At 35.9% G+C, this 26658-nt stretch overlaps 4 protein-coding genes across 9 annotated transcripts; 2 read left to right on the top strand and 2 right to left on the bottom strand.

Annotated features, from left to right (window-relative positions):
- Positions 1 to 731: 731 nt before the first annotated feature.
- tcnba (transcobalamin beta a) lies at positions 732 to 3322 on the top strand. The gene is given in 4 exon segments (NM_001128735.3): positions 732 to 835; positions 1607 to 1748; positions 2886 to 3019; positions 3185 to 3322. Coding segments are annotated over 4 exon segments (429 nt in total). The 5' UTR covers positions 732 to 756; the 3' UTR covers positions 3259 to 3322.
- On the bottom strand, positions 734 to 16039 carry si:ch211-117m20.4. 2 transcript variants are annotated; one of them, XR_015491284.1, is made up of 7 exons: positions 15047 to 16039; positions 14761 to 14922; positions 14485 to 14652; positions 10634 to 10837; positions 10100 to 10537; positions 8467 to 8555; positions 6426 to 8353 (listed from the first exon to the last, which is right to left on the bottom strand). XR_015491284.1 is itself a non-coding variant. In XM_087253568.1 (6 exons), coding segments are annotated over exons 1-6 (669 nt in total). In that variant the 5' UTR covers positions 15162 to 16039; the 3' UTR covers positions 734 to 870. The 2 variants fall into 2 exon arrangements, 1 of the variants encoding a protein (XP_087109694.1); XM_087253568.1 differs by lacking the exons at positions 6426 to 8353; positions 8467 to 8555 and adding an exon at positions 734 to 871 and having other exon boundaries at positions 10519 to 10537.
- Positions 5599 to 6820, top strand: tcnbb (transcobalamin beta b; the record flags this gene model as incomplete). The annotated part of the gene is given in 4 exon segments (NM_001252649.1): positions 5599 to 5705; positions 5924 to 6086; positions 6301 to 6434; positions 6558 to 6820. Coding segments are annotated over 4 exon segments (441 nt in total). The 3' UTR covers positions 6623 to 6820.
- A 217-nt stretch (positions 16040 to 16256) lies between the features above and the next one.
- Positions 16257 to 26616, bottom strand: hinfp (histone H4 transcription factor). 5 transcript variants are annotated; one of them, XM_087251630.1, is made up of 11 exons: positions 26256 to 26616; positions 25965 to 26179; positions 23567 to 23796; positions 23083 to 23182; positions 21288 to 21440; positions 21049 to 21126; positions 20792 to 20912; positions 20527 to 20665; positions 19241 to 19365; positions 17761 to 17971; positions 16257 to 17690 (listed from the first exon to the last, which is right to left on the bottom strand). In XM_087251630.1, the coding sequence occupies exons 2-11, from the start codon at positions 26125 to 26127 to the stop codon at positions 17682 to 17684; spliced, it is 1329 nt and encodes a 442-aa protein (XP_087107756.1). In that variant the 5' UTR covers positions 26128 to 26179; positions 26256 to 26616; the 3' UTR covers positions 16257 to 17681.
- Between the last annotated feature and the right edge of the window lie 42 nt (positions 26617 to 26658).

Genomic DNA, 26658 nt, shown 5'->3' with positions numbered 1-26658 from the left:
GCAAGTAAGTCGCTGGTTCAAGTCCAACTGGACCAGTTGGCATGTTTTTCCTGTTTTCTTGTGGGTTTTCCTCAGGGTGCTCCGGTTTCCCCCACAGTCCACCTGTAGGGCCTGAGCAGTTGAATGTTTTACATCAATTAAACAATTAAAAATAGTCCTTATTATTGAGAAGAACAAAGTTAAAAGGCATGTGGATTATCTGTTGGTGTTTCAAGTGATTTACAAAAAAAAAAAGTGGCCAAATTTGTATAAAATAAACTGATACTGTAATGACATTCTGACTTCTGAAAAATGTACTTTCTTGTCACAGGACAGAAAAGATGGCAACAGTACCCGTGTCGCTTATGGTGGTTAATAATTAATGTTCGTTAATAAAAAATTACAAAAACTTTTAAGAGTTGAAAGAGGTCATTAAATGATAATATCAGCACATGATCCTCACCCCTTACACTGTACAGCATATTTGACATGTCATATTTCACAACACCTAAAACAGAATATTGACTTGGCCTCCAAACAATTACCACTTACAATGTTATCAAAGTTTGTCCTCAAAACAGTTCCCAGAACTGTCCATCAATGAACAGGAATATCAATTAATCCCTGCCAAAGCCTTTGGCGGACCACTCCTTACCAGGAGATAAGACTTACAATAAAACTGATAATTTATGATCTGGAAATTGGCATACAAAGAAAACCCAGAGTATAAATAGAGTGTGAGGTCTTTAGAGACATTCAGAAACCCCGACTGGTAGAATGGCTCTGACAGCGATCAGTCTTTTGTGCTTCACGGCTTTGCTGTGTTTCCCAGCTCTGGGACTGCCTGCGGACTCAGGTAAGGTGAGCTTTTTTTTTTTTTTTGCTGTGATTTCTGCATGAAATGAGGAGAAATATTACAGATTTTAAATCTTTTTTTTACCACATATATTTAAAGTAAAACATTCATTATGTTGAGATGTTGAGTTTTATTGAGACACTACACTCAACTCACGACACTTGCTGTTTGTTCAACCTAAAAAAAATCTGTAAAACTAATTAAAAAAAATAAAAAATCTGCTGGGGTGCCGGATATAAAAAAAACCCATCAAATAATGGCCGTTAAATTACAGAAATTACAATAAAATAATGGATGTTAAAATACAGAAGTTTTATAAAATTTATATTTTCGTTAAATCCGGCACCCCAGCTATTTAAAATGATAATAAAATAAAATGATATTGTGTGAAACCCAGCATTTTTACAGTGTAATAATGCATACAAAAACAGATTGCATTATAGATTAATTCTATTATTTTTTTTGTTGATTTCTATAGAGCTTTCACAATGTAGATTGTGTCAAAGCAGCTTAACAAAGAAGTTCTAGTAATATGAAACTGTTTCAGTCCAGTTTGAAGAGTTGAAGTTCGGTTTAGTTTAGATCAATGTGGTTTAAATTTAACTACTAAAGTCCAAAAACTGAAGAGCAAATCCATCAAGTCTCAAACCAGGCAAGCCAGTGGCGACTGTGGCGAGGAACAACTTCATTACCACTAAGCAGAACTACAAACATTCTATATTACTATTTTTTTCAGGACATTTTTTGAGTATCATTCTCTCTCCCGAATAGGCAAGCTGGAAGAGATACCCGTTAAAGTGACAATCGTTAATGATTTCACCAATGAGCAACTCTCCTACTCTACCACTGTGATCCAGGAAGGCCTGATGTTTGGAGTGCTAAATCAACTGATGGAATCCAATGCAGACTTCAAGTATTTTATACATTTTTCATACATTGTTTCATAAACATTCTACTTCAATTTGCTACTTAAAAGAACTAAGTTTCTTCAACTTAATTAATTACAGAAAACAGTAATAAATTAATTTGAAACTGTCATTTTTCAATTGTAAACGTTTTTATTATTATTATTACTTATTTTATAAGCTGATCTGATGGTTCACTTTTCACAGTGTACATAGTAATGTAAATGTAGTATAGAATAATGTAGAAGATTAGCTGGTTGTGATGATTAACATAATTAAAGTCAGTTCAAGAGTTCACACTGGCTGACGATTGATCATAAAGCAAGTTTGGCATGCTGTCCTAGGAGAGAGCCCAGAGCTCAAAAGATCCTCGAGACCAGGGCTCCCTCCCGTCTGCAGGGCGAGAGAGGAGTTTGAGCTCAGGTAGAACTCATGAACTCCCCCTTAGGACTAATGACAGATTATAAATTGCTATAAAGAGATATACTGCTGGTTAAGAGCTTGACTTTAGTGCTAATTTAGATCAAATCACTCATGACACATTTTTTTGGACTGTGGGAGGAAACTGGAAAACACAGGGAAAACCCACACGAGCACAGGGAGAGCATGTAAACTCCACACAGAAACGACAACTGGCCTGTTAAGGATTTGAATCCTTTAAACAGGATTTGTGACGTTCTTGCTGTAAGGCAACAGTGCCAACCACTGGGCCGCTGTGCCACCCAATAAAGGGAAAGGTAGAGGAGTAGGGCTGGAAGGGGGATTCTTCAAGGCGGAGATAACTAAAGTAAGAAACTCTGTTCATTTATAGTGAGTTGGGAATCATCTGATTGGTGAATCATGTGTTAGATGATGCAGGACCAGCTGTGGTCAATCATAAGCACGTGCTCCTCTCAAAATTAATTTTTAGATAAACTTTACCTACTGAATACGGTTAAGGGAAAATTTGGCACTTATAACTGCCGGGTGGTTTACAGGAAAAACAAGAGTAAGTGATGAAAGTAGTTCTGTAATAAACAATGAGTAATACATCACTGCTTAGTCAGATGTTTTTATAGACAGACCTGACTCTCATTAGACCATTGTAAAAGTACTAAGTCAATTCTGTGCTAATTCTGCTACCTTCGTTTCTGTTTTACCAACAGATTCAGTTACACTATTCACCATACCTTCGGCATATATCTGGAGAGCGTGAACGGACTGGCTGGATCTGATGAGGATCAGACATACTGGGAGCTTTTGTCTGAGAAAAGCGGAGTCGTGACCCGGCTGGAAGTGGGTAAGTGATTGAAGACAGTAGCATAATATTACTGTATAATTATGAAGCAGTATATGTGATTTGAGTAATTGCATTTCTAGATTTAATTAGTATTAGATTGTACAAAATACAATTATCTCTATTGTAAATATTAATTACGCTCTCAACTGCATTATTCGTTTGCAGGAATCGGCTGCTACCAAGTTCAGAGGGATGAGAATTTGATCCTGAGGTTCACCACTTGGGCCACAAAGAAATGAATGAATTGAATTTGTAGTTTTAAAAGTTACTGCTGAATTAACACCACATCTTGTTTCAGTCATGTAATCAACAAGTTTAACTGAATAAATAAACTCATTTCATTGTGTGGAAGCAATACAACACTAATAAATATAAACTGACAGATCTGAATCAAATCTCTGTTTGATTAAATAAATAGATCTTTATTCAGGTTTATTTATTTAACTCGCACACTCACGGTTACCTCTTCACTGTATGCTCAAAGAACAACAAGATTAGAGTTCCTCTCTGTACTAAACACAGTTAAAAGAAACAAACATCAGCATTCCAGACTACTGAGCTTTTTGAAGTCAGTGATTTATATACAGAGCTCAGATTGCATGTGACGTCTTTGCACTGGGTGGATGGAAAAATATTTGCAGAACACTTGCTACGTGCTTCAGACTACATATTTTGTACTTAAACAAGGCATTGACTGCAGATTCAAGGTAAAAATGAAAGCTACAGGGTTTTGATCCTTTTGACATGAACGATATTTACAAGAACATATTATTGACGAAAATAATTATTTACATGCAGTTTTTTTTCTCAACATTAAATAAATACCACAAAGCAAGTTCAGGGTGGCTATAATTTGTAATCGAATCCATTAGCCTCACCCATTCATCTATATAAATATGGTTATTTCTTAAATATGAGAACAGACATACTGGCAGCTTTTCCTTTTTTTCTTTTTTTGCATACACTGTTAAATAAAAGGTAAAAAAAAAAAAAGAGTTTCCACAGTGGTGCCACAGAAGAAAAATTTTGGACACCCTAAAGTGAACAGTTCCTTAAAAAAATTCTTAGTATAAAATAATAAATAACCCAAAACACCTTTTCATGCAACAAAGTACATTTTGTGGCATGTAATGGTTCATTAAACCACCAATGTCAATAAAGTGTGTATAAGACCTTGACAAAGCGCAGTGTAAAGTAGATTATACTTTACAGTTGTGATATATCAAAGTACTGGTCTGGAAAAGTTATCATGGAATTTTACAAAATTATTACCGAAATCTGACTTCCAGGTTCTAAAAATCACTGAAATGGTGATACTAATAACTACCAAAAAAAAAAAAAAACTAGTAAAATATGGAATGGAATATGGAATAAATTTCTACAGATGCTGAGCTCTGAAACACTTTTATTATAATTGGTATACATCTGGTTATATTTAAAGTTTTTCTTTATATTTTTTGCAATAATTCTAAATATATTGTATTTCTTTTGCTGGCAAAATACATTATAAGCAGTACTGAAACATTAATATGTAAAGCTGCAATTAGAATGAGCAAACCCCCTTTGAATTAGTTTTTTTTTAATATTTGCCAAATGATGTTTAACAGAGGAGGGAAATTTTCACAATATATCTGATAATTAATTTTCTTCTGGAGAAAGTCTCATTTGTTTTACTTCGACTATAATAATAGCAGTATTAGTTTAAAAAAAAAAACATGTTAAGGTCAAAATTATTAGCCTCTTTAATATATATATTTTTTCGGTAGTCTACAAAACAAACCAACGTTATACAATAACTTGCCTAATTAACCTAACCTGTCTAGTTAACCTAGTTAAGCCTTTAAATGTCACTTTAAGCTGTATAGAAGTGTCTTAAAAAATATCTAGTCAAATATTATTTATTTTTCCCAGAGATGGGTTGTGGCTGGAAGGGCAACCGCTGCGTAAAAACGTGCTGGATAAGTTGGCGGTTAATTGTGCTGTGGCAACCCCGGATTAATAATAAAGGGACTAAGCAGACAAGAAAATGAATGAATGAATATTATTTACCGTCATCATAGCAAAGATAAAATAAATCAGTTATTAGAGATGAGTTATTAAATCTATTATGTTTAGAAATTTGTTGAAAAAAAATCTTCTCTCCATTAAACAGAAATTGGGGAAAAAAATAAACAGGAGGGCTAATAATTCAGGGGGGCTAATAATTCTGACTTCAACTGTATACTATTCAAATCTAATAACATTACCAAATTCAGAGCAAAATTTAAATAGTATTTCAAATCAGTTGTCAGCAAGTTTATGGGAAACAAAAACAAAGGATCAGCGCAATCATAATTATTGCGTAATCTTTGATGAAACTGGAATGTTTTAACAGCGAGGCATGACTCAGCATTTGACTTGCACAAGGCATGGGGACAGTCAAATTGTTTTTTTTCACTTGACACCATTTCTACATTTCCTTGTTTGTAATGTTTACTTGTTTTTTTCAGTGAGCCACTCCCTGAAATTCTCAAAAATGACGTGATTTTCAAAATTGGCTCGCAAACAATATATAAAGAGCTTGTGCGACTGTTCTAAACATTCAGAAGCACTGGGAGGACTGGTAAGATGACTCTGACAGCGATTACTCTTTTGTGCTTCGCAGCTTTGTTGCCTTTCCCAGGGCTGGGTAAAGGAGGCCACTCAGGTGAGCTTTCCTTTAGAACATGATATCTTATAAATGTGAAGTTTTTAGGTTTGACGTCCTGAATACCATTTGTGAAGTTCGATATTAATGTTGATTTGATTGCTATGCACAAATTCAAGTACATATTAAAGTCCATTAGAACAGTATTTGTTAATAAAGTAGCTGTTATGGCATTTTTCTAATTAACCTTTTTCTTACTTTTGCTCCTGGGTCAACAGGAGAAAAACATGGAGTGGTGACGGATCCAGTGGCCAATGTGTCCATTAATGTGGTGGTCACTAATAAATTTGCTAATGTGGCGAACACCTACCCCGTCACTGCGCCAAAGGGAATGCCGATATTTGGGATCTTAAATCAACTGCAGGACAGCAATCAGCTGAAGTACGGCACAAATTTAAACCAAACGTTGTTTAATGCACATCACAAGCAGTAATGTATATCTAGAATATTTCAAACAAACAAAATCATAATTAAAGGAGATTATGGGAAGGTTGTTTACATAAATCTGATCTCACAAGCCTTTATAACCTGACTATTATAGAAAGGAGTGATTATTTTATGCTTGTATTAATTCTGCTTCATTTATTTCTATTAGTTTCACATACAGCATCAGCAAAAGCTATGGCATATTTCTGGAGAGTGTGAATGGACTGGCTGGATCTATGGAAAACAAAACCTACTGGGAGCTTCTGTCTAAAAGAGAAAAGAAAACAACCCGACTGAACGTGGGTAAGTGTATGAGTTTAATATAGTATCTGTGCCGCATCATCTTATTTACAACAAAAAACACATGCTTTAAATACACAACACAAAATAAAACTATACAAAAAAATCCCCCTTAATCTTTTGCAGGAATTGGCTGCTACCAACCCGAGAAGAATGAGAATTTCATTATGAATTTCACCACCTGGGCCTAACCACTTCTGTTGCAGATGTTCGTTTCGCTATTGAATTCATGGTTGCAAATGAAACCCCTTTGATTTAGATATAAATGAACCAGTTAAGCAATAAAATAGATAACGGCAATAATCAAGTTTATAAATCAAGTTACAAACTAATGATTTAATTGTATCTACAGCATTGTAATACTCCAATAAAGCACAGTTATGATTAAAGAGATGATTCTTCTGGTTTTTCCAAAACTATGACTAACTAGATCCACCTAAATAGTGCACATTATCACTAACGCTCACAGAGTTTCCTCTTCACTAGACTCAGAGTTATAAGATTACAATTTCATCTCTTTACAGAAACACATGAAAAAACACATAAAACTGAAATGAAAACTGCAACATCTAGACTGAATATCTGGGCTTTTGTATAATGATTAAAGATATCAAACATCTCCAAAATAAAACTGTACATTATGTCTAAATGATATTCAGAATTTAATTGCCTTCAGATTCAGTTTGAAATTTTCTGTTGTGATTGTATGTTGTAGATTCAAAAAAGATTAATCAAGTCATTTCCTTAACCCTCCTGATGTCTTAGAATTCACCTTTTTAGTCAGAAATTATCTGCTTTCACTGCACCTTTCAAATAAAGCAGATAAATTTAATCCTCAAATCTAGTTTGCATGAAGAAACACTGATGGCTCGATTTTAACGATCTAGGTCAAAATCTAAAGCACATGCTGCAAAATCATAGTGTATCTGAATCTACTTTTGCTATTTTAAGGACAGAAAAATACACTCTGCGCCTCGATGCATGGTCTAACAGGGTTGTGCTTATTGTCTTAATGAGTTAAACCAATCTCATCTCACATCCAATTAAGAATCAGTTGCAAAATGCCATGGCGCATTTGCTATTTACATTTGTAAGTGGATAAACGGAATGCTTCACTAGCGAGAAAACAGACCATCTGCAGCATGACAATAAAAAACGAACCTCCTCCATATGGCCTCTTTACTTTCTTTTTTGTTTACTTTTGCTCTTTACTTTACTCCTTTACTTTTGAGGTGTAAGGAAACCGTGGAAACTTACTTCACTGAAGACATTCATTAGCCTACATATTTAATTTAGTTTGTTAAGCGCAAAGATTTGCTTCAAAGCTTTTTCTAAATTCAGTTCTATTTTCTAACAAATAAATAAATGAGCAATAATAACAAAGTGTGGTCAAAAACTGACTTGTATCAAAAAACACACGTCCTGTTCTTATGCCCCATATAGTGACACGTATGTCTCCAAAACCTGACAGGTGGACAAAACCAAGCTTGTTTTTATTAAAAAAAAATATATAAATATGCATATAATAAATAATACTGATAATAATATTAACAAAACAAATTGTCATGAATAAACTAAAAAAAAGCCCCCCGGCATGAAGGCATAGAGGTCGTAGTTTTTATATTATGTCGAAAATAATCATTTTTGTAACATTTTAATCCTTTACTTTTTTTCATACAGTATGTAAAGATTTTTGTGTATTGCTGTACATTCTGTGTGTATTAAGCAATGTGTAAGTGTTTGGACCTACACAGGCGCATAACTAACACACCCTGCACTGGACTTTAGATTAGCTTTCAGTTGGTCAATAGTGCTGTCTTTTTCAGTTCTTCAAAATAGCAACGCACCAACGATGCGCCTTAACACACCTCCTTTATAGACCAGCACAACCATGTGTCCACAAAGTGGTGCAAATGGATTTTCTATTTACACAACAAGGTGCAAAATGTGAAAATTAGTGTTGCTCTGGTCTGAAAAGAGCAACAAAATCACGGCAAACACGCCTCATTGCACCGGGTGTATGATAGGGCACTACATTTTTAAATGTTTGATAAATATTTCATCTATGTTTAATCAGAGGGAACCACTCATTTTTGACTTAAGTGAAGGGTATATTTTCTAATGCTATGTAACATATTGTAACCTGCATTCTGGAGATAAACATTCCATTTAACATTCCAGAAAACAATCTGGGTGAATCGCTAGGACAATAAAATCACTTGGCGACGAAAAGTCTGGCTTAGTAATCCGTGGTGACATGTTAACAAGTCTGGGAGACTTCACAGAACCACTCTCTGCCTACTTCAAAAGAACATGACAGATAAGATAAGAAAGAAAATGAACTCATCAAATCCAGAACCAGCACAAAACCAATGTGTTATGTTTTTGTAAACTTTGTATCTCATTTCTGACTTTTCTTACCTGTGTAACATCTCTTATAACCTGTATGCATGTTCCATTTAGGCCTTTGTAAAGGATAAATATTGTAAGGATATGAAAAATTATGTTGATGTACTTTCAACCCCCCCATGTTTGGTACCGATGGGTTTCTGCTGACATTTTACAACACATGATGCATAGATCGAGACCATAACTCGCATTGCTTTATTCTTTAAAGCCCTGTATTAAATGCCTGTCCGCATGCTTTAGGCGGACGCTCAAATTTGCATACGAGCAGCCCAGAGACAAAGGAAGGTTCGCACGCAAACTTTTCCCTGAAATCATTGGTCAGAATGCTGTACGGGTTGTCACGTGACCCGCAGATATAACTCATTCTGCCCTCCCAAACATCTGGGCAGAAAGAGAACGTCCCAAAAAGGAACATCATTGACGGTGGTCCCTTTAAGGGCCACACGGCTCTTCATAGCCGCATGGACTTTTTCCCGCCACGCTTTCTTTAATTTCCGGCAAAGTAAATTCAGTTTAAAGTTTGCGATCGTGTTCGTCCGAACTGCATTACAAACTCCACGCATCAAAGGACATCAAGAGTAGTTTTCATCACGACGGAAGAGAGACGCATAAAAGAGACCTCCAGACATGAAAAACCAGGTGATTTTAGTTATGCGATTAAGCTGTGCCCCTTTTATCAAAAAGGTGTTTTTTATAACCTTGGTGGTCCTTAATGGTGCGTGTGGAACTGAAAGTTTTGTCACTTTTTTTTTTACCTGAAATCTATAATTCCTAGCTTTACTATTTCTCTTTGCTGTTACACGTTCTATAGACCCGATATCTCCACGTGGTTTACCTTTGTTTTGTGTTTAATGTATGTTTGTGCGTTTGTTTGTTCGTTACGTCTGACTATGACGCTTTTATAAGTTGTTTAAAACTTTTGAATGATTAATCTACTTCACAAGAAGTAGCAATTAAATTCCCTTGTTCTAAATAAATAGATTACCGTGTCCGCTCGGAAGAGCGGCGGCTCTGCTTGTGTTCGTTTGGTCAAATAAACAATAAATTGATCCGGAATATTAATGATTAACAATAATTCGTTATTGTTGATAATTAATATTCATAATCTGGGAATCCGCTCGGTCGCGCGAGCATGATCATTTACAATCATATGTTGGTTTGACCAAGCTGACTGAAGCTTAAGCCGGAATATTAATAATTAAGAATAAACCGTTATTGTTGATTATTAATATTCATAAAATGAGCTAATTTCATGTTACAGCTAAATGTACCTGCATATGTATAAAATGTTTGAAGTTTTTACAGTATTTATAAAAATTAAAGCAGCAGATTCTTGTGTGCGAGTTTAGGAAAGTGTGTGTGTGTGTGTGTGTGTGTGTGTGCGTGCGTGCGTGCGTGCGTGCTGAAGTGTGCCAATAGCTTTAATGGTGCACGGTGTATCAAATAGTTCAAAGGACAACCGTTGTAACCTAAATGTGTACAGCCCTCATGAAAATATGAAAATGGAAAATTATTCATTTTTTTGGGGTCATTTTAGAAAAAGTCACCAAACTTCAACTGTTTAAGTTTTTTTTTTGCTGTTAAACTGGTGTCCAGGTCATTTTTGTCCTACAAGTCAACAAGGGGGTAATTAACATGGTCATAACTTCATTGAGTAGAACAATAAAAACAGCTTCACCATCTTCTCTCCTGTAGACCTGAAAGAAAGAACACAAACATTGATTGTTGTTTGTTACTGCTGCATTAGTCAATATGTTTTAACTATAGCTGCAGTTTAAATGACAAACACTCACTGCAGGGAGTGAAGCAGTCACAGTCGCAGTAGTTGCAGCGTGTAAACCAGCGCTTCCAGCCTGATTCTTTAGTCCTGCAGTTCTCAATCCGACTGCATTTGTGGTTCAGAGGGACTGCGTAGCTCTTGGCATCAGGACAGGTGGATGAACACGTCCCATCAATGTCCTTCTCGTTGATTTCAACCCGACCGCGATGACAAACTCCTATTGTCACATACAGCAACAGAATGACAAGAATGAGGAAATGTAACTCAATCCACAGCATTTCATGCAAGATTGTGTCAAAGCAGTTGTGCAAATATAAAAAGACCAAATAGTTAAATTGATTAACAGGGACAGTGTGAAAATCATCAGTTTGAAACAAGTTCAGATCAGCAATAAGCAGTGCCATGAAAGTCCGGATTTTTGTTGAATCGGTTTAGTTCAATACCAATGTCACTGTTGCAGGATCAAATGCAAGGCAGCTCCAAAAACCCTAAGCAGGGGAAAAGCAACAGTGACTATAAACCCAAACTCCATCAGGTGACAGAAATAGGGGGAAAATAACCTTGAGAGAATCCAAGATCAGTTGTGGACCAGTTCGCCTCTGGCCTTAGTGAATGTAAAAGGAGAGCTGAATTTTAAATAGTACACAGCTGCCTTTCGATGGCCCCAAGAACGATGAGTGTCCTTCACAACCCAGATTTTGTGCTCTAGACATTTGTTTTAATATTAGGACTAGCAGAAGATGAACAAGAACTTAATACATGATGAATACACTTCTCATTAGCAATAATATCTAGTAGTCAGTACTTCATCCTACATGCACTGCCTTCTGGCTATTACCACCTGAAAACACATTTAAAAGAAGGTCTCATACTGGAAAAGAACAAACTGCAGAATTTGTAACATTTAAACACATTGTTTTCTATTGATTGGACAAGTGTTTTCCTTGCTAACGTGATGTTAAGCGCAATAAATGCTAGCACCGTGCAAGCTATTTAGATTAAGTAAACAGTTTAGTTGGTTTATAGTAGCTCCAGTTTCCCTACGTACAGCAATCATTACATTATGCATTGTACTTTTAAAAATATATATTGTTTAAGGCAAATGATTTATTTTTCATTGGATCGATGATCAAATTTAGATGTGAAACCATTACCATATTTTTTTTTTTATTGGATGAATGAACATTTTATGGGAAATGTTGTTTTGATTAAAGCTTTATCTTCTTGTTTTAACATAAAGAGAATTTAAATTAATTGACTTTCTTAAACAAGACAAATATGCTTTGTACCAGGTTTAAAATTGTTCTCTTGGAGATAGAAAATATTGTTTAAGGCAAATTATTTATTTTTTATTGGGTCAAGTGATAAAATTTAGAAGTGAACCATTACCATATTTTCTTTTATTGGATGTTTGAAAGTTTTTTACAAGTACACTGGCAGTTCCTTAGCCTCCGTCCATGATTTCCATCTACATCTCTAGCTGTTCTTGACTTACTAGGTATGAAGTCAAATAAAGTGCAATATACAGATTGTCAAGAACTGAAATCAAAGTATGGTAATGTAATTTTATTACACCAAACATGGTTTGAGCATAAACAAATCACAAAATACTAAAATAACATTTGACCAGAAAAAGGTCGGGATTTATCAATGATTAATTTTAGATAGAAAATTTTTAAAATAGTGACTTTGGGTGGATGTACAATACACCTTTTGTAAAAGTCCATCAAAATGGTCCATCTTTAATACAGCATTACACAGACACTTTATAGCACAGGTGTCAAATGCCGCAGCTCTGCACAGTTTAGTTTCAACCATAATTAAACACAGCCAAATAAACTAAATTAAGTCCTTCAGGCTTGTTTGATACCAGGTAAGTAAGTTGGAGCAGCGTTGGAACTAAACTGTGCCAGTCAGCGGCCCTCCAAACTCCAGAGTTTGATACCCCTGCTTTATAGGAAATGTGAATTTAAAGGCACATTTTACAAGTCACCTAGAGTTAATGATTTGTTTTACCATTTTTGGTCCATTCAAGTATCTCTGGGTCTAAGAGGAGCACTTTTAGCTTGGCTTAGCAGTGGTCATTGAATCAAATTAGACCATTAGCACCTCATTTAAACATGGCCAAAAGAATTTGGATATTTTCCTGTTTATAGCTTGACTCCTCTGTAGTTACATCATGTACTAAAACTGACGGAAAATGACAACTTGCTATTTTCTAGGCCGAAGAACTTTGGTTAAAAACTGTACTTTCATTCCAGTGCATTCCAGCAAACGCAATCATATTATGCAGTGCTGCTAGCTAGATTTATGCTAAGCTAAGCTAAAAGTGCACCCGCTAGACCCAGAGATCAGCTGAATGGGTTTTAAAAATGGTAAAACTGAACTATTTAACTCTGGGGGAATTGTAAAATAAGCCTATTTTCAAAAAAAAGTGGATCGATATTTTAACAAATAATGTTCTGGCAGTACAGTGTGTGGTCATTCTAAGTGATTTTTTTTGTTACGACCTCTCATACTGACTTTAGCTAGTGTTGAATTACTCATACACTCACCGTCCCTTTTATTAGGTACAACTCATTAATACCGGGTTGGACTCCTTTTTGCCTACAGAACTGCCTTAATTCTTCGTGGCAGAGATTCAACAAGGTACTGGAAATATTTTTCAGAGATTTTGGTCCATATAGACAAGATAGCATCATGCACTTGCTGCAGATTTGTCGGCTGCACAAGTGCACATCCATGATGCAAATCTCAAGTTCCACCACATCCCAAAGGTGCTCTATTGGATTGAGATCTGTTGACTGTGAAGGCCATTTAAGTACAGTGAACTCATTGTCATGTTCAAGAAACCAGTCTGAGAAGATTCGTGCTTTATGAGATGGTGCGTTATCCTGCTGAAAGCAGCCATCAGAAGATGAGTACACTGTGGTCATAAAGGGATGAACATGGTCAGCAACAATACTCAGGTAGGCTGTGGTGTTGACACGATGCTCAATTGGTACTAATGGGCCCAAAGTGTGGCAAGAATATATCCCCCACATCATTACACCACCACCACCAGCCTGAACAGTTGATACAAGGAAGGATGGATCCATGCTTTCATGTTGTTGACACCAAATTCTGACTCTACCATCTGAGTATCACAGCAGAAATTGAGACTCATCAGAACAAGCAATGTTTTCCAATCATCTATTGCCCAATTTTGGTGAGCCTGTGTGAATTGTACCCTCAGATTCCGGTTCTTAACTGACAGGAGTGGCACCTGGTGTGGTCTGCTGCTGCTGTAGCCCATTCGCCGCAAGGTTCAATGTGCTGTGCATTCAGAGATGCTCTTCTGCATACCTCGGTTGTAACGAGTGGTTATTTGAGTTACTGTTGCCTTTCCATCAGCTCGAACCAGGCTGGCCATTATCCCCTGACGTCAACAAGGCATTTGCACTCACAGAAGAGCCACTCACTGGATATTTTCTCTTTTTCTAACCATTCGCTGTAACCATAGAGATGGTTGTGTGTGAAAACCCCAATAGATCCGCAGTTTCTGAAATACTCAGACCATGCCACATTCAAAGTCACTTAAATCCCCTTCCCTCCCCATTCTGATGCTCATATTGAAATGCAGCAGATCATCTTGACCATGTCTACATGCCTAAATGCATTGAGTTGCTGTCATGTGATTGGCTGATTAGAAATATGTGTTAACGAGCAGTTAGACAAGTGTACCTAATAAAGTGGCAGGTAAGTGTACACAGAATTGCTAAAATACAACACTTGAGACAAATCCATAGTCGCATTCATCAGCATTTTCCTGTTCCCTGCACTTTCCTTTATTTGTGTGCGACATTCGGCCAAAAAAGGACTTACTTAGGCAGGATGGTTTAGGCGTCCATTTTCCATTAGACTGGCAGGCTCGAGCAGGATCTCCCACCAAAACGAATCCAGGCCGGCAGTCGTAACGCACCACAGATCCGACCCACCAATCACTCCCATAAACAATCCCATTAAAGTCAACATCAGGCTTCCCACAATTCACTAGGGCAATAAAAACAGCATATTAAAGCATACCAATACTCATAACATGGTCTGTACGGGAAAAATGTCTATAATGATGGCAACAAAAAATATATTAAAACAAAGTACCTCTACAGAGGGATTTGTATCCCACCCAGCAGCAGTCTGAATCTCCACAGTTGTCCCTCTTCAGCTCCATATGTCTGCCTTTACACCCTCCAAAGCAGATCGGGGCAGTCCCAGACCAGTAAGTGTCCGCCAGTTCATCCTCCTGTTCCACCTCTAACAGACCTGAGAAGCACAGAGCAATCTCAGGAGCTCAAATCCATCCATCCTCTACCAATTTTCAATGTACTATAGCCTATTTATCTTTTTCAATTTGATAGTAACTTAGTTTAGATATTCATAATCTTACCACTTCCTTGGCCTTCCTCCACAAGCGATCTTTCAGTAAATGCAGTTATAGGAAGTTGTGCAAAGACATGTTGCAAAAAATCCAAAAGCAGCAACAGGAAAACTCCAAGTTTCATGGTGGATTGCCTGGAAAAATCGTTCTCGTTTGCAGAAAAGGTTAATATCTGTTCAGTTTAATCCCTGATTCTGATTGTTTCAGATATCACTATGAAGAATATATTGTTCAGTGGGAGTTTCAAAGCACCTGTTTTCTTGCAGAGCGAGACAGATGGAAAGAAAGGGGAAGTGTTGCATCGTAGCTTACAGTAAGCCTTTAACGCAAACTAATCTTTTAAACACACCAGCTAATATCACCAGCACAGCAGAGAAAAACAGATTATAGAGAAAGGGAGAGAGCCATGTGAAGTCTGATTTACAGTTTAGCTAAACTTTTAGTTGTTCTGATTGTAAATTTCATGTTTCTCGCATTTAACAGTTACTTTTTGTCTGATTTGTTTCCCGATAGGCAGAGTGTGTGGTGTGCTTGGGATCTGCAGTCCGTGTAATTACTGTAAGGATATAGATTTGTGAAGAGCGCTCAAACACTGACCTCTGACTGCTGCAGTAATGCATAAACTTCTGCCTAACCCAGCACAACACACCTGCTGACTCCTGTCCAGAGAGATTCAAACACACAAGACTAACACGAAAGCAATCCTGCAGACACACACAGGACCAGTAATTACCACAGACATACACAAATATTTACTACAGATGAAATGTTTGGAGTCTGGAAAAGATTTTAAAGTCTTAAAAGCACACCAAGGCTACATTCATTTGTTTAAAAAGAAAATCCTATTAATGCTATATTTTACATTGAATTTTAAAAAGTGTATGTTTCAGCAGTCTTTACTCCACATCACTCTTCAGATTTCCTTCTTATATGCTGACTTGGAGGTAAATAAATATTTTGTATACTAATATCAATATCAGAAACATCTGCTACTTTTTTTGTGTTGTTGTTGTTGTTGTTGTAGAAACCGTAATACATTTTCTAGGGTTCATAAAAGTTATAAACAAAAGCATTTATTCTTCAGTGACTGTGAAGCTCAAAACATTCAATGACTATTATAATTATGATAGATAAATAAATAAAATTATTTTCTTATTAACCCCAAACCTTTGAACAGCAAGGTAAACAAAACATGTAAACAAAAAAGGGACAAAAAGTGTACTGAAATATCTGCCTTTGTTTATTTCAAATGAAATTTGGTCATGTAGTATCGTCAGTAAATTTTTGGTTCCCTATTAGACTTATAGCATATAAAATGAAAAAGTTTAACAATATTGAAAGTAGCCAAAACTATTTTAGAGGCAGTAAAATGTTAAAGGAACATTACTTTTAATTCAATAAAAAGTGCTAGGAACTGGAATCATCCACCATAATGTGCTTTCCTTCAAAAATACAAACCGCAAAAAAACTGACCTCGATATATAGCTGAAAAATAAATTAAACAGGCATGGTGGTCAGTTTAAAGATCAAAAGCACTTCCAGTACAACTTCACAACAAGCAATTCACCATGTACTGTATAAAACTATACACAATAAAGAGTTCTCCACAGAGATCCATCCTGAAATCTTCACATTGAGACTGAACCTGCAGAGCTAAAGAAAGGTGATTAAGCTGTTCAGCAGGATTAAACATTTCCATTCACCTTTCCTTTTTTCTCACCTGTAAAGGGATAGTTAAGCCCAAAATGAAAATTGTCATTTAATCACCCCATATTAAGTATTTCAACCCTTTATTTTCCTTCTTCCGTGAAACACAATCACAACGTGACCTTTATGGTGGGTTTTCCCGTTCAAGGAAACTGGTTTATTCTTCCAAAACGGTAAAACACAAATACTTGCATTAGCATACAATTCATTTGTATTTTATCTGTATTATCTTTAATTGTGCTTTTTGTTGTGTTTGAAAGATGGCAGTCTAAATTACCATTAATGTTCACTGAATGGAAAAGACAGCTCATTTGTGCTTCACAAAAGACTAAATAATATGGTTTGAAACGTGAGTGAGAAAATGATTTTGAACAAACTATCCCTTTAAATGGATAAAAATTTAATTCTATCATAGTCTACTTACTCTCAGGTAGTTCCAATCCTGCATGCATTTATCTTGTTTACTTGTGAACACAAAGGAAGTTATTTGGAAGAGTGTCAAAGAAACACCCATTTACTCCCATAGTATTTATTTTTCTAATTATATAGGAGTAAATGGCTGGTGAGATCTGTTTGATTATTATCTATTGTGTTCAGCACAATAAAAGCAATGAACTGGAACAACCTAATGGTCAGAAACTATGGTAGAATTTTTCATTTTGGAATAAACTATTCCTTTAATCACCTTCTCAGAGCTTTACATGTTCTGTCCAGTGCTGTGTTCAATGTGCTTGAAGATGAAAGCTTCCTCAAACACACACTATTCCAGCATTGGTCCCCTGTTTGCCTCATAAGTACAGTAAGTCGTGTCACAGATTTAACTGTAATGTCCTGACGTCCCTCTTTATTGACATCTTGAGTTCCAGGTGCAGTTAAACCACCTCCATGCCCAGCTGTTGGGCAGTGTCCTGCAGCTGCAGCATCACTGAGCCCTCTCTTATAGAGTCTGCTTGTGAAGAGGTGCCAGCAGTTAAAACCAAAAACACACTTTCTGAATTATCCTGTGTCCTACAGACCTCCGTTTCATCCTTTCTTGACTTTGCTTCTGTAATGGCACTGAAGGGCTCTGGGGTCTCCTCTAGCTCTTCACCAGGATGGACATTCTGCTGGCTGGACTCGCTGCCGTCCCCATCCCCCTGACGCTCCCGAATCAGCTGCTCCGTGAGCTCCACACTCTCATAGCGGATCAGCTGCAGACGCATGAACCCATCTTCATGCTCTTTATACCTTGATGGATAGAGATCTTAGGCCATGTTCACTGCTAATTGGTATTTAAATATCCCGTGAGAAAAAATAAAATAATATATATGTATATATATATGTGTGTGTGTGTGTGTGTGTGTGTGTGTGTGTATATATATATATATATATATATATATATATATATATATTAATATATATATATATATATATATATATATATATATATATATATATATATATATATATATATATATATATATATATATATACACACACACACATATTAAACAAAACACTTTTGTTTTTTTTGTTTTGTTTTTTTACTGGGAGGAGCTACTCCATGTCCAGGCCTCTCTACATTTTAAAGCTAAGATTATTTTAAACATATAATAGTAAAAAATGCACATTTAGAAACACTTTACGAAACATTTATGATGTGTTTTTGTTGATTAGATCAGAAGTAGGCAAGGTAGCCACATTCACATGTCTCTTTGTACAACTTTGCTGATTTCTTGTCAGAGGGAGGGTCTACAATAGGGCTGTGCAATTTGGAGAAAATATCTTATTGCGATTTATTTGACAGATAAAGCGATTGCGATTGTGATTTGCAATTTAATTTTAAAGTGAAGATTAAGCTCAATAATCCGTAGCTTCTTACTGCTAAAATGCAGTGAGAGAATGTATGGGCAGGACAGTCACTTTGATGTTGTTTTCTCTTCTGGCTGCATGACGTTATCAGTCTCACACTATTTCTATTTTCTCTAAAAGTCTTGATGAACTTTATAATGGTGTTTTCTTTTATTATTTAAGCAAATGGGAATTAAAAAAAATATTTGTTGTATTCTCTAGGTTTACCCAATTATGACGACTTCTGCTGCTGAGAAACCCGGAAATGTGAAAAGTGAAAAGGGTCCATTGATACTAGTAATAATAACCAATAAATACTAGATTTCCATTACAGGAGGAAGTTAGATTTTACAATACATTAAAATAGAAATGGCTATATTAAATTACCATTAGATTCACAACAATAGTGCTTCTTACTTTATTCAAAGCAAAATAAAAATCTTTCTTTTAGAAACAGAAAGAAAATCAGTAAGGAAAAATCAACTTAAAGTAAGAGACACATGCCCTAAAAGAACATATAAAGACATAAAACTAACAAAAGCGTTATCAATAGCATTGAGTGTTTTGCTACTAAAGTGGTGGCCAGGCCAGAATGAGCTGGAACGCGAGACGGTGATGATCAGACAATAGAAGATAAGAGAACAAGGAAGTTGGAAGTCTTCATACCTGAACCTGGGATGTCCTGAAGGCCATTTGAACTGATGTCTCTTGCGTAAGTGGGCTGTGAGGTTATTCCCTCGGGTGAAACACTGCTCACAAACATGACACTTATAGCGGGGAGTGTAGTCTCCCTAAAGACAAAACAGCATAAAAAACATTCTATTTATTTTGGAAAATAATAAAAAAAAAATTAATAATAATATTAACACATTAATCAAAGGCACATTGGGTTAAAAGTGATAAAAAAATACATGTATCATGTTACAAGCATGATTTGGCCTTGTTTCCACTAGATAAACCCATGTTTTCAGTGATCTAATTAGTGATTAACAGAGACGCAGAATTTCCAGTTCTACCTGATAATAATGTGGATTCAAGTGTATCTTTTGTAAACACTTGTGCTTGGATTTGATCATGAGCTAAATGCAAATGATGAGATGATTACAGTACAACTGTAATTATGTAAAAGTGATGTAGATGCAGAGTGCTTACATCCTTTCACACAAGTTTTCCACCTTTTATTTTTATCACCACATTAATGACTTAAATTTATCACCACATTGATGGCTTGGATCAAACATTAGAGCTTATTTTTCCAGCTAATGATTAATACTTAAATTGCAGGCTTTAAAACCTGCTGTTTTATTCTTAATGAATCACTTTGTAAAATAACACAGATGTACACATATATTTAATACATTTGTTTGTTAAAAAAATAAACAAACATAAATAAACTTTCCTATTAATTCTAAACTTAAATGTATTGGTTTTATTTTCAGCACTCTTTACACCATATGACTCCAAATCATATGGTGTATGAAATAAAAACTCTGTTGCACACAAAGGAAAGCTGAAAACATGTAACCATTGACTTACATAGTAGAAAAAATAAATACTATAGAAGTTAATGGATACAGTTTCATTCAAAGTATATTCTTTTGTGTTCAATGGAAGAAAAAAAATCTCATAAATGTTTGAAACAAGTAAAAGGAGAGTCATTGATGACAGAATTTTCAATTTTGGTTGGACTCTTGGTTGATCTCTTTAATATGCGTGTAAGCCCTAGACATAAAGGTAATATTTATAATCAGTTTTGATTGTTTTTATTGCTATATTAGCAAACCTAGACTCATGACAAAAACTAAAAACAGCATATTCATGGTAAAACCTAAAAAGTTCCTCCGAAGCTGTACACCCAACTATTTTCTGCTTTATCACAAATGATGTTACTTTACCATGTTATCATCTGTTTGTTATTGACTTATTATAGGGCATTATTCAGACCTGCTCACCTCATGAGCACGTTTGTAGTGGTTCTTGATGGAGTAAAAGGAGCGGGTGGAGTAGTCACAATCAGGGAAATCACAACGATATGCTGGCTCACTGCTATGTGTGTCTAAATGCTTCCTCAAGTCTATCAGGTTTTTACAGCTGGGAACAGCAAGAACAAACAAAATGACACATCATGTTTTGCAAACCGGTCTTACATGACAGGGCACAGTATTTAAAATATCCAGAAATGATGAGTCATTGTCAAAAGTAATGACCTGTGCGCACCTGTACTCGCAGTAGTCACAGCTGTAAGGCTTCTCGTTGGAATGACGAAACTTGATGTGGTTTCTCAATGAGGACGGCGATGGACAGGTCATTTCGCATAGTGGACATTTATAATGGTTGACTTTAATCAAGAGAACAGGGAAAAACATCACTAGAATGTCCAGGTCATGCTATATTAAGTGATAAAGGTCTATGAGGTCTAATACAGTAGAATAAAGTACAACTTGATGATTATTAACACACATAAAGACCCATACCATGATTCCTCATGTGGTCTCGCAGCAGCCTCTCAGTGGCGAAACGTTTAGAGCAGTGCGAACATTGAAATCTTTGACCTACAAAATACACACAAAACCAAACGGTTGTTATAGATTGCACTAAGTTTAATGGCTTATTTTTTTATTTATATTATTATGCACGTTTAATGAAATGATTCAATAGAAGACATTTTACAGATTCCCTGTTATTGCATGAGCTGCACATGAACAACTATCACCTTCTATGGAGGTTTGCCGTCGAATGTGATCAAAGAATTTTGTGTTGTTGGCGAACATTCCTCCGCAGGTGGGACACGCAACCAGCTTTTCCTGTGTGTGACTGCGCATGTGCTCCCGCAGCTTAAACCTGCCCTTGAAAGAGGCCTCGCAGTCTAAATTTGAAAAGAAAGATTTTTTTCTCAAACAAAGTGAAACAATTTGAATTATTTAGCGTGACATGTTTACAGTTCTAAAATAGTTCAAATGTTTCATGAAAAAAGATATATTGTGTTAAATGGGGGAAACTGTTGTTGTTTTTTAGCCAGACATTTAAAAAGAACTTATTTTAGAGCAGTAATCATAATACCATAAAACTCAGAAACACATTTTTTTTTAGATGTTGACAGTCATATATGCGTCCCATGCTGCTAAAAACAATATTAGGACACATATATATGAAAAAAAAAGAAGTGAAAATTTGTTGTTATTGTGTTATTTCGAGCAAATTTGTTCTTCTGGTTTAAAAAGAAATTTTGAAGCTACGTCACAGTCAATAGAACCTTGTGTAAAATCCAGCGTAGAGATTGAATGTCTGTACCAGCGGGTACAACATGACAAGTTTTCATCATTAATTCAAGAGAAAGACTTGGTTCGAACCAATCAGTGTGAATATGTTTGTAAGGAACATTTTTTACCAGAGAGCTTTTTGCATCTGGAAAAGGTGAAATGCCACTGGTCTTTTTTTTTTTTCTTTAAATACACAGTTTCAGTTGATGTTGATTGTCCTGTCTCTACAGTTTTGGTAAGTGTTTGATCAGTGCTCTTCATTTATGTTTATTCAGATGGCAAAATTAGTTAGTATTGTCAGCAGTACTCTTTCAGTTTTTAAAGATATATTGTAGTGATAGTTTACATTTACTATTTCCACAATATTATGGACTGAAAGATCTGCTGGAAATGCTGCTCTTCGAATGCAAACATGTAAATACCTTAATCAAACTATTTCAGTAGTGTAGGATTTTCATTGCATTTTGTGACAGGATAGTCTATACACACACACACAGCTGTCTGACTATTCTCTGCACCTACTGAGTGCATCTAAGTAACCGACAAATAGGGAGGGTTTTATTCTCTCATACGGCATGCAGTATCAAAAATTCCATTAAAACAACACTCTTCCAGCAGCTCCTCGCATCCAATATCTCGTTTGTCACGGGGGGCATGCATGACATGTTCCTGAATGAAAGTGCCGAACTGCAATTAAAGTTGACAAATTGAGAATAAAACATCCGAAATTACACAAGTCTCTAAAGAAAATGTGGATAGCACGGTGATGGCAATGACGTTAATTGAATTATGTGCTATAACATGTAAAACCGAATCACGAAAGGAGCATTCAAAAACCAACTCATGTAAACACCTTAATCATATTATTGTCTTATTCACATTAAGGCAAATAATTTGATTTCTGATGTCCATGTAAATGTCATTACTGTCAATCCCCCTGCACCTGTTGAAACTTCCCTTTTCATGCAAACCCTTCCCGCTTTCGCCACTCGACACTCCCACCTAAACAAAGCTGGACTCACCCACTTTCCTGACTTTTTTCAAACTAGAGTTGTGAAAACACCCTGGTGAGACAGGGGGGGTTCATAGCCCTTTAAATCTCTTCAATCAGGTAGAAAATGCAAGTAATGATGTTTAAAAACATTATAAAGAATTAATCTCAACCCTCTTAAAAAAAAACTTAAGAACCTCTGAGTGAAACATGTTAATGTTCTGCAAAACATTTCAATAACAATACTCATTTATTACCTTTCCAGCCACAAAATAACACATTCTCTTCGTTGGCCTCTAGACATTGGGCGTGCATCTCCACATGCCTGTAGAACCACTCAGGATTATCCATTGACATCTGAATACAAACACACTTATTAGTTAAGGACCTAATTTCTAACTACATAACTGCCAAGCCCAATACACCCAACAGCAGAATAACAACCTTCACACTTAATAAACTTGAATAATAAAATGTAAACATAGTCATCATCTGTATACTATATATCTGCAGGTTAACTATGTTTATATATAATAAGTAGAACTGCTAAAAGCTATTAGTTACTATTTAATTAAATAAAGATATTAGTAACTAATACAGTTATGGTAACTAATAACCCATATTTGTAATGCATAATGTACACCTTTTGTAAAGCTGCTTTGAAACAATAACTCCTGTGAAAAGCGCTATATAAACAAACTTGAATTTAACTAAATTAAAGACTTCTTATTGTTTTTGTACCTCACAGTGCTCCCATAGGCAGAGGAAGTTCTCTTGGACCTCAGGAACGATGTTGCGGTTGTGGAGGCCGACGGAGCAGGCACCCATGTCGCTGTGGCTCTTGAGTATAGCAAGACCCCATTGCTTCAACTTGGTGTGGTAGCAATGGAAGAATATGTGTCTGAGAAACTCTTCATCTCCTTCCACTGAGCAGAAGCCACAGTCTCGCCACAGACAGTTATGCTCCTCTTCTGAAAGACAGGCAGGCAAGCCAAGCTATGATTATTGCCAGCAGAGCCAGTGACTGCCAGAAAACTTGAGCTGAGATGCTCAACACTCAGAAACAATCCTCTGATGATGTAACATTAATACAGACAGACAAACAGTGGATAAATGTGTGCTAGTGACTAGACGACTGCCCCCGAGTGAAATAATTTTTTTTTTTATAATAATAATATTAATTAATTAATTTTCTTTTTGGCTTAGTTCCTTTATTGATCTGGGGTCGCCAAAGCTGAATGAACCACCAACTTATCCAGCATACGTTTTATGCAGCAGATGCCCTTCCAGCTGCAAGCAGTCACTGGGAAACACCCATACACTCTCATTTACACCTTCCTCAATTCAACAGTACCGCATATCTTTGGACTTGCGGGGGAAACTAGAGCACCAGAAGGAAACCTAAACAAACACAGGGAAAGCATGCAAACTCCAAACAGAAATGCCAACTGACCCAGCCTGGGCTCGAATCAGCGACCTTCTTGCTGTGAGGTGACAGCGCTACCCACTGCGCCACCCAAAATAGATATTAAAGTAATAACAGTTTTTTTACTCATAAATACAAGCAGTAACCACATAGTGAGTACATGTAGTTAATCATTATTCAGTAAAAAAATATAGTTAGTTTCACTGTAACAAGAAGAGTGTAAAATAGTGTAACCCATTCTTGTAACTAAAACTTTGATCATAATCTTTTAACTAGACTTTCTATAGTATTATTAAGTTGAGAATTATAAATTCTAAAAAAAAAAAATTCTTAGTTTTTTTTATTCAGCTTTCATTTTAGTTTCAAATGAAGTAATTCTGTTATGTACTTTGCAATGCATTTTATAATTATTTTTTTTAATAACGTTATTTTATTATTTAGTGTTTTATTTTGATGCATATTTTACATATGAACAAATTTCAGGTTTCAGATGACAATAAAAAGAGACTAGAGAATATTATGAAAGCTTTATAACAGAGATATTTTGAACAATGCCTGACTTTGGCCTTTTCTATTTTCTGACAATAAATGGTGACTAATAGCAAACTTAAAAAAGGTTATAAAAACACAATATGAAATATCCATGAAAACCATAAAAAGTGGTCCATATGACTAAAGATGCATCATTTTCCAATGCTATTCTCCAGAGGTGCCCAAACTTTTTCCTATAAAGGGTCAAAAACCCAAGGGCCAAGATGATTGAGGGCTGTGGGCCAAATACCCACCAAACCGTATATATTCTATTTGCTAAGGGTAATATGCTAATTTATTTGGTAATATTTAAAAATAACTAGAAACATTGCTTTAAATTACATTAACTAATGCAGAATCATTTTTTAACATTTTATAATGAACTCATTACAGTAAAAACATAAACAATCCCATTTATAAGACAATGGGGTTAAATGTAGAATACACTAGTCAAGCTGCTCCTGCCTTTACCTTGATTTGCTCGCAGATATCTTGTGCATTGTCCTCTATCTGTCAAGTGAGAGTATGTACATTTTAAAAGTCTGATTCATCTACAACATTTAATCCAATCATTTAATTTCAGTTGGCTTTTTGGTAGCTCAGCAATAAAATGAAGAAGCAAAAAGCTATTTTAAATTTGAAAAGACGATCTCTGTCAAAAACAGCCCCAAAAATTCGCCCCAACCACCTCTCCATCGCTCTCTCCCTCTCTTTTTAGAAGGCATGGCAGGCCAATTTAAAGGTTACCATGGGCCAACTTTTGCCTGTGGGCCCTACTTTGGGCATCTCTGCTATACTCACTAATACTGGCACTTTCCATTCCTTATGGTTTTTATTTCCTAACAGATAAATAAAAAATAAACAAACGTTGTAACATGACTGGAACTTGTCACAGCAGGTATTGCTATATTATTTTGTTGGTTTAATTGATTCTTTTGTTCTCATTTCGGTGTAAGATTAAAATGTTATATAAACGTGTTATCTCCATTTGTTTTCAGCGATCTCAGTTGAAAAAAAAAGATCTGGAACAGCATGTTGTTGAATAAGTGATGACAGATTTTTGTTTCCTTTAGGGGGTAAAATATATACTTTAACCAGGATACAAAGTGAATAGCTAAATACAGGTTCAATACATTTCATTGACGTATCTTGACACCTGGCCCTTCCACATGTTTAACGCACCTGGAAAGTCTGTCTTGTTGTCCACGGTGACTTTATAGTGTTTCTCCACATGCTGGCAGAAGTCCTGCATCCTGTCAAACGTCTCCTGACACGAGCCCCATTCACAGGCGAGCTCCATCTGCAGCTCCTCTCTGCGCAGGCCTCGTTTGGCTGACGGGGGCATTATACAGCATATAAAACTGAATATAAAGCACAACGTGTGGTCCTCCAGTCCTCTGAATAACAGAAACGTCACATGTGAGACCTAATATGACTGTTAAATTCTGCACACCGCAGCTCGAGCCAAGTTACCTGTCAGTTTATTTGTTTTGAATAACAACACACAGCGATTTTCAGCACACGAACTCCACCAAAACGATTACATCCATAACACGAAAGCTTATTAAACATCGAAAGCACAAACAGGTTTATGAAACCATAGTCAGAGTTGTTAAGCTAGCATGGTGCATAGCTGGTTAGCACAACAAAAAGGGCAAGTTAACATTCTGCCTTCGTTTTGCTGGTTGAAGCATTTGTGTTAGCTTCGGGTTATAATAAACGAATGTGTTTTCTTTCAAGACTATTATTGTGGGCGCGAGCAGTTACAGGTGCTTAAAAGTATTGAGAAATAACTCACCTTTAACAATTACTTGAAACATTTCCTCACTTTTTTGCCCAGAAATTAAAGAAACCAATCAGAAATCATCTTTGCGGC

This window comes from Danio rerio, chromosome 5 (assembly GCF_052040795.2).
Source record: "Danio rerio strain M-AB ecotype USA chromosome 5, GRCz13ab, whole genome shotgun sequence".
Lineage (NCBI taxonomy): Eukaryota > Metazoa > Chordata > Actinopteri > Cypriniformes > Danionidae > Danio > Danio rerio.
Note: the sequence above shows the minus strand (reverse complement) of the source record. Positions and strands in the feature narration are given on the sequence as shown.

Bases quoted from the DNA above. Each gene is read 5' to 3' on its own strand.
- hinfp (XM_087251628.1), bottom strand. From the start codon at position 26,127: ATGCCCCCGTCAGCCAAACGAGGCCTGCGCAGAGAGGAGCTGCAGATG. The intron at 20,913-21,048 runs GTATGGGTCTTT...TCTTGATTAAAG, and splicing joins AGACCACATGAGGAATCATG to TCAACCATTATAAATGTCCA. The intron at 20,666-20,791 runs GTGCGCACAGGT...TGCTGTTCCCAG, and splicing joins TGTGACTACTGCGAGTACAG to CTGTAAAAACCTGATAGACT.
- si:ch211-117m20.4 (XM_087253568.1), bottom strand. From the start codon at position 15,161: ATGAAACTTGGAGTTTTCCTGTTGCTGCTTTTGGATTTTTTGCAACAT. The intron at 14,653-14,760 runs GTACTTTGTTTT...TTATTGCCCTAG, and splicing joins ATACAAATCCCTCTGTAGAG to TGAATTGTGGGAAGCCTGAT. The intron at 10,838-14,484 runs GTAAGTCCTTTT...ATGTGACAATAG, and splicing joins GCCTAAACCATCCTGCCTAA to GAGTTTGTCATCGCGGTCGG.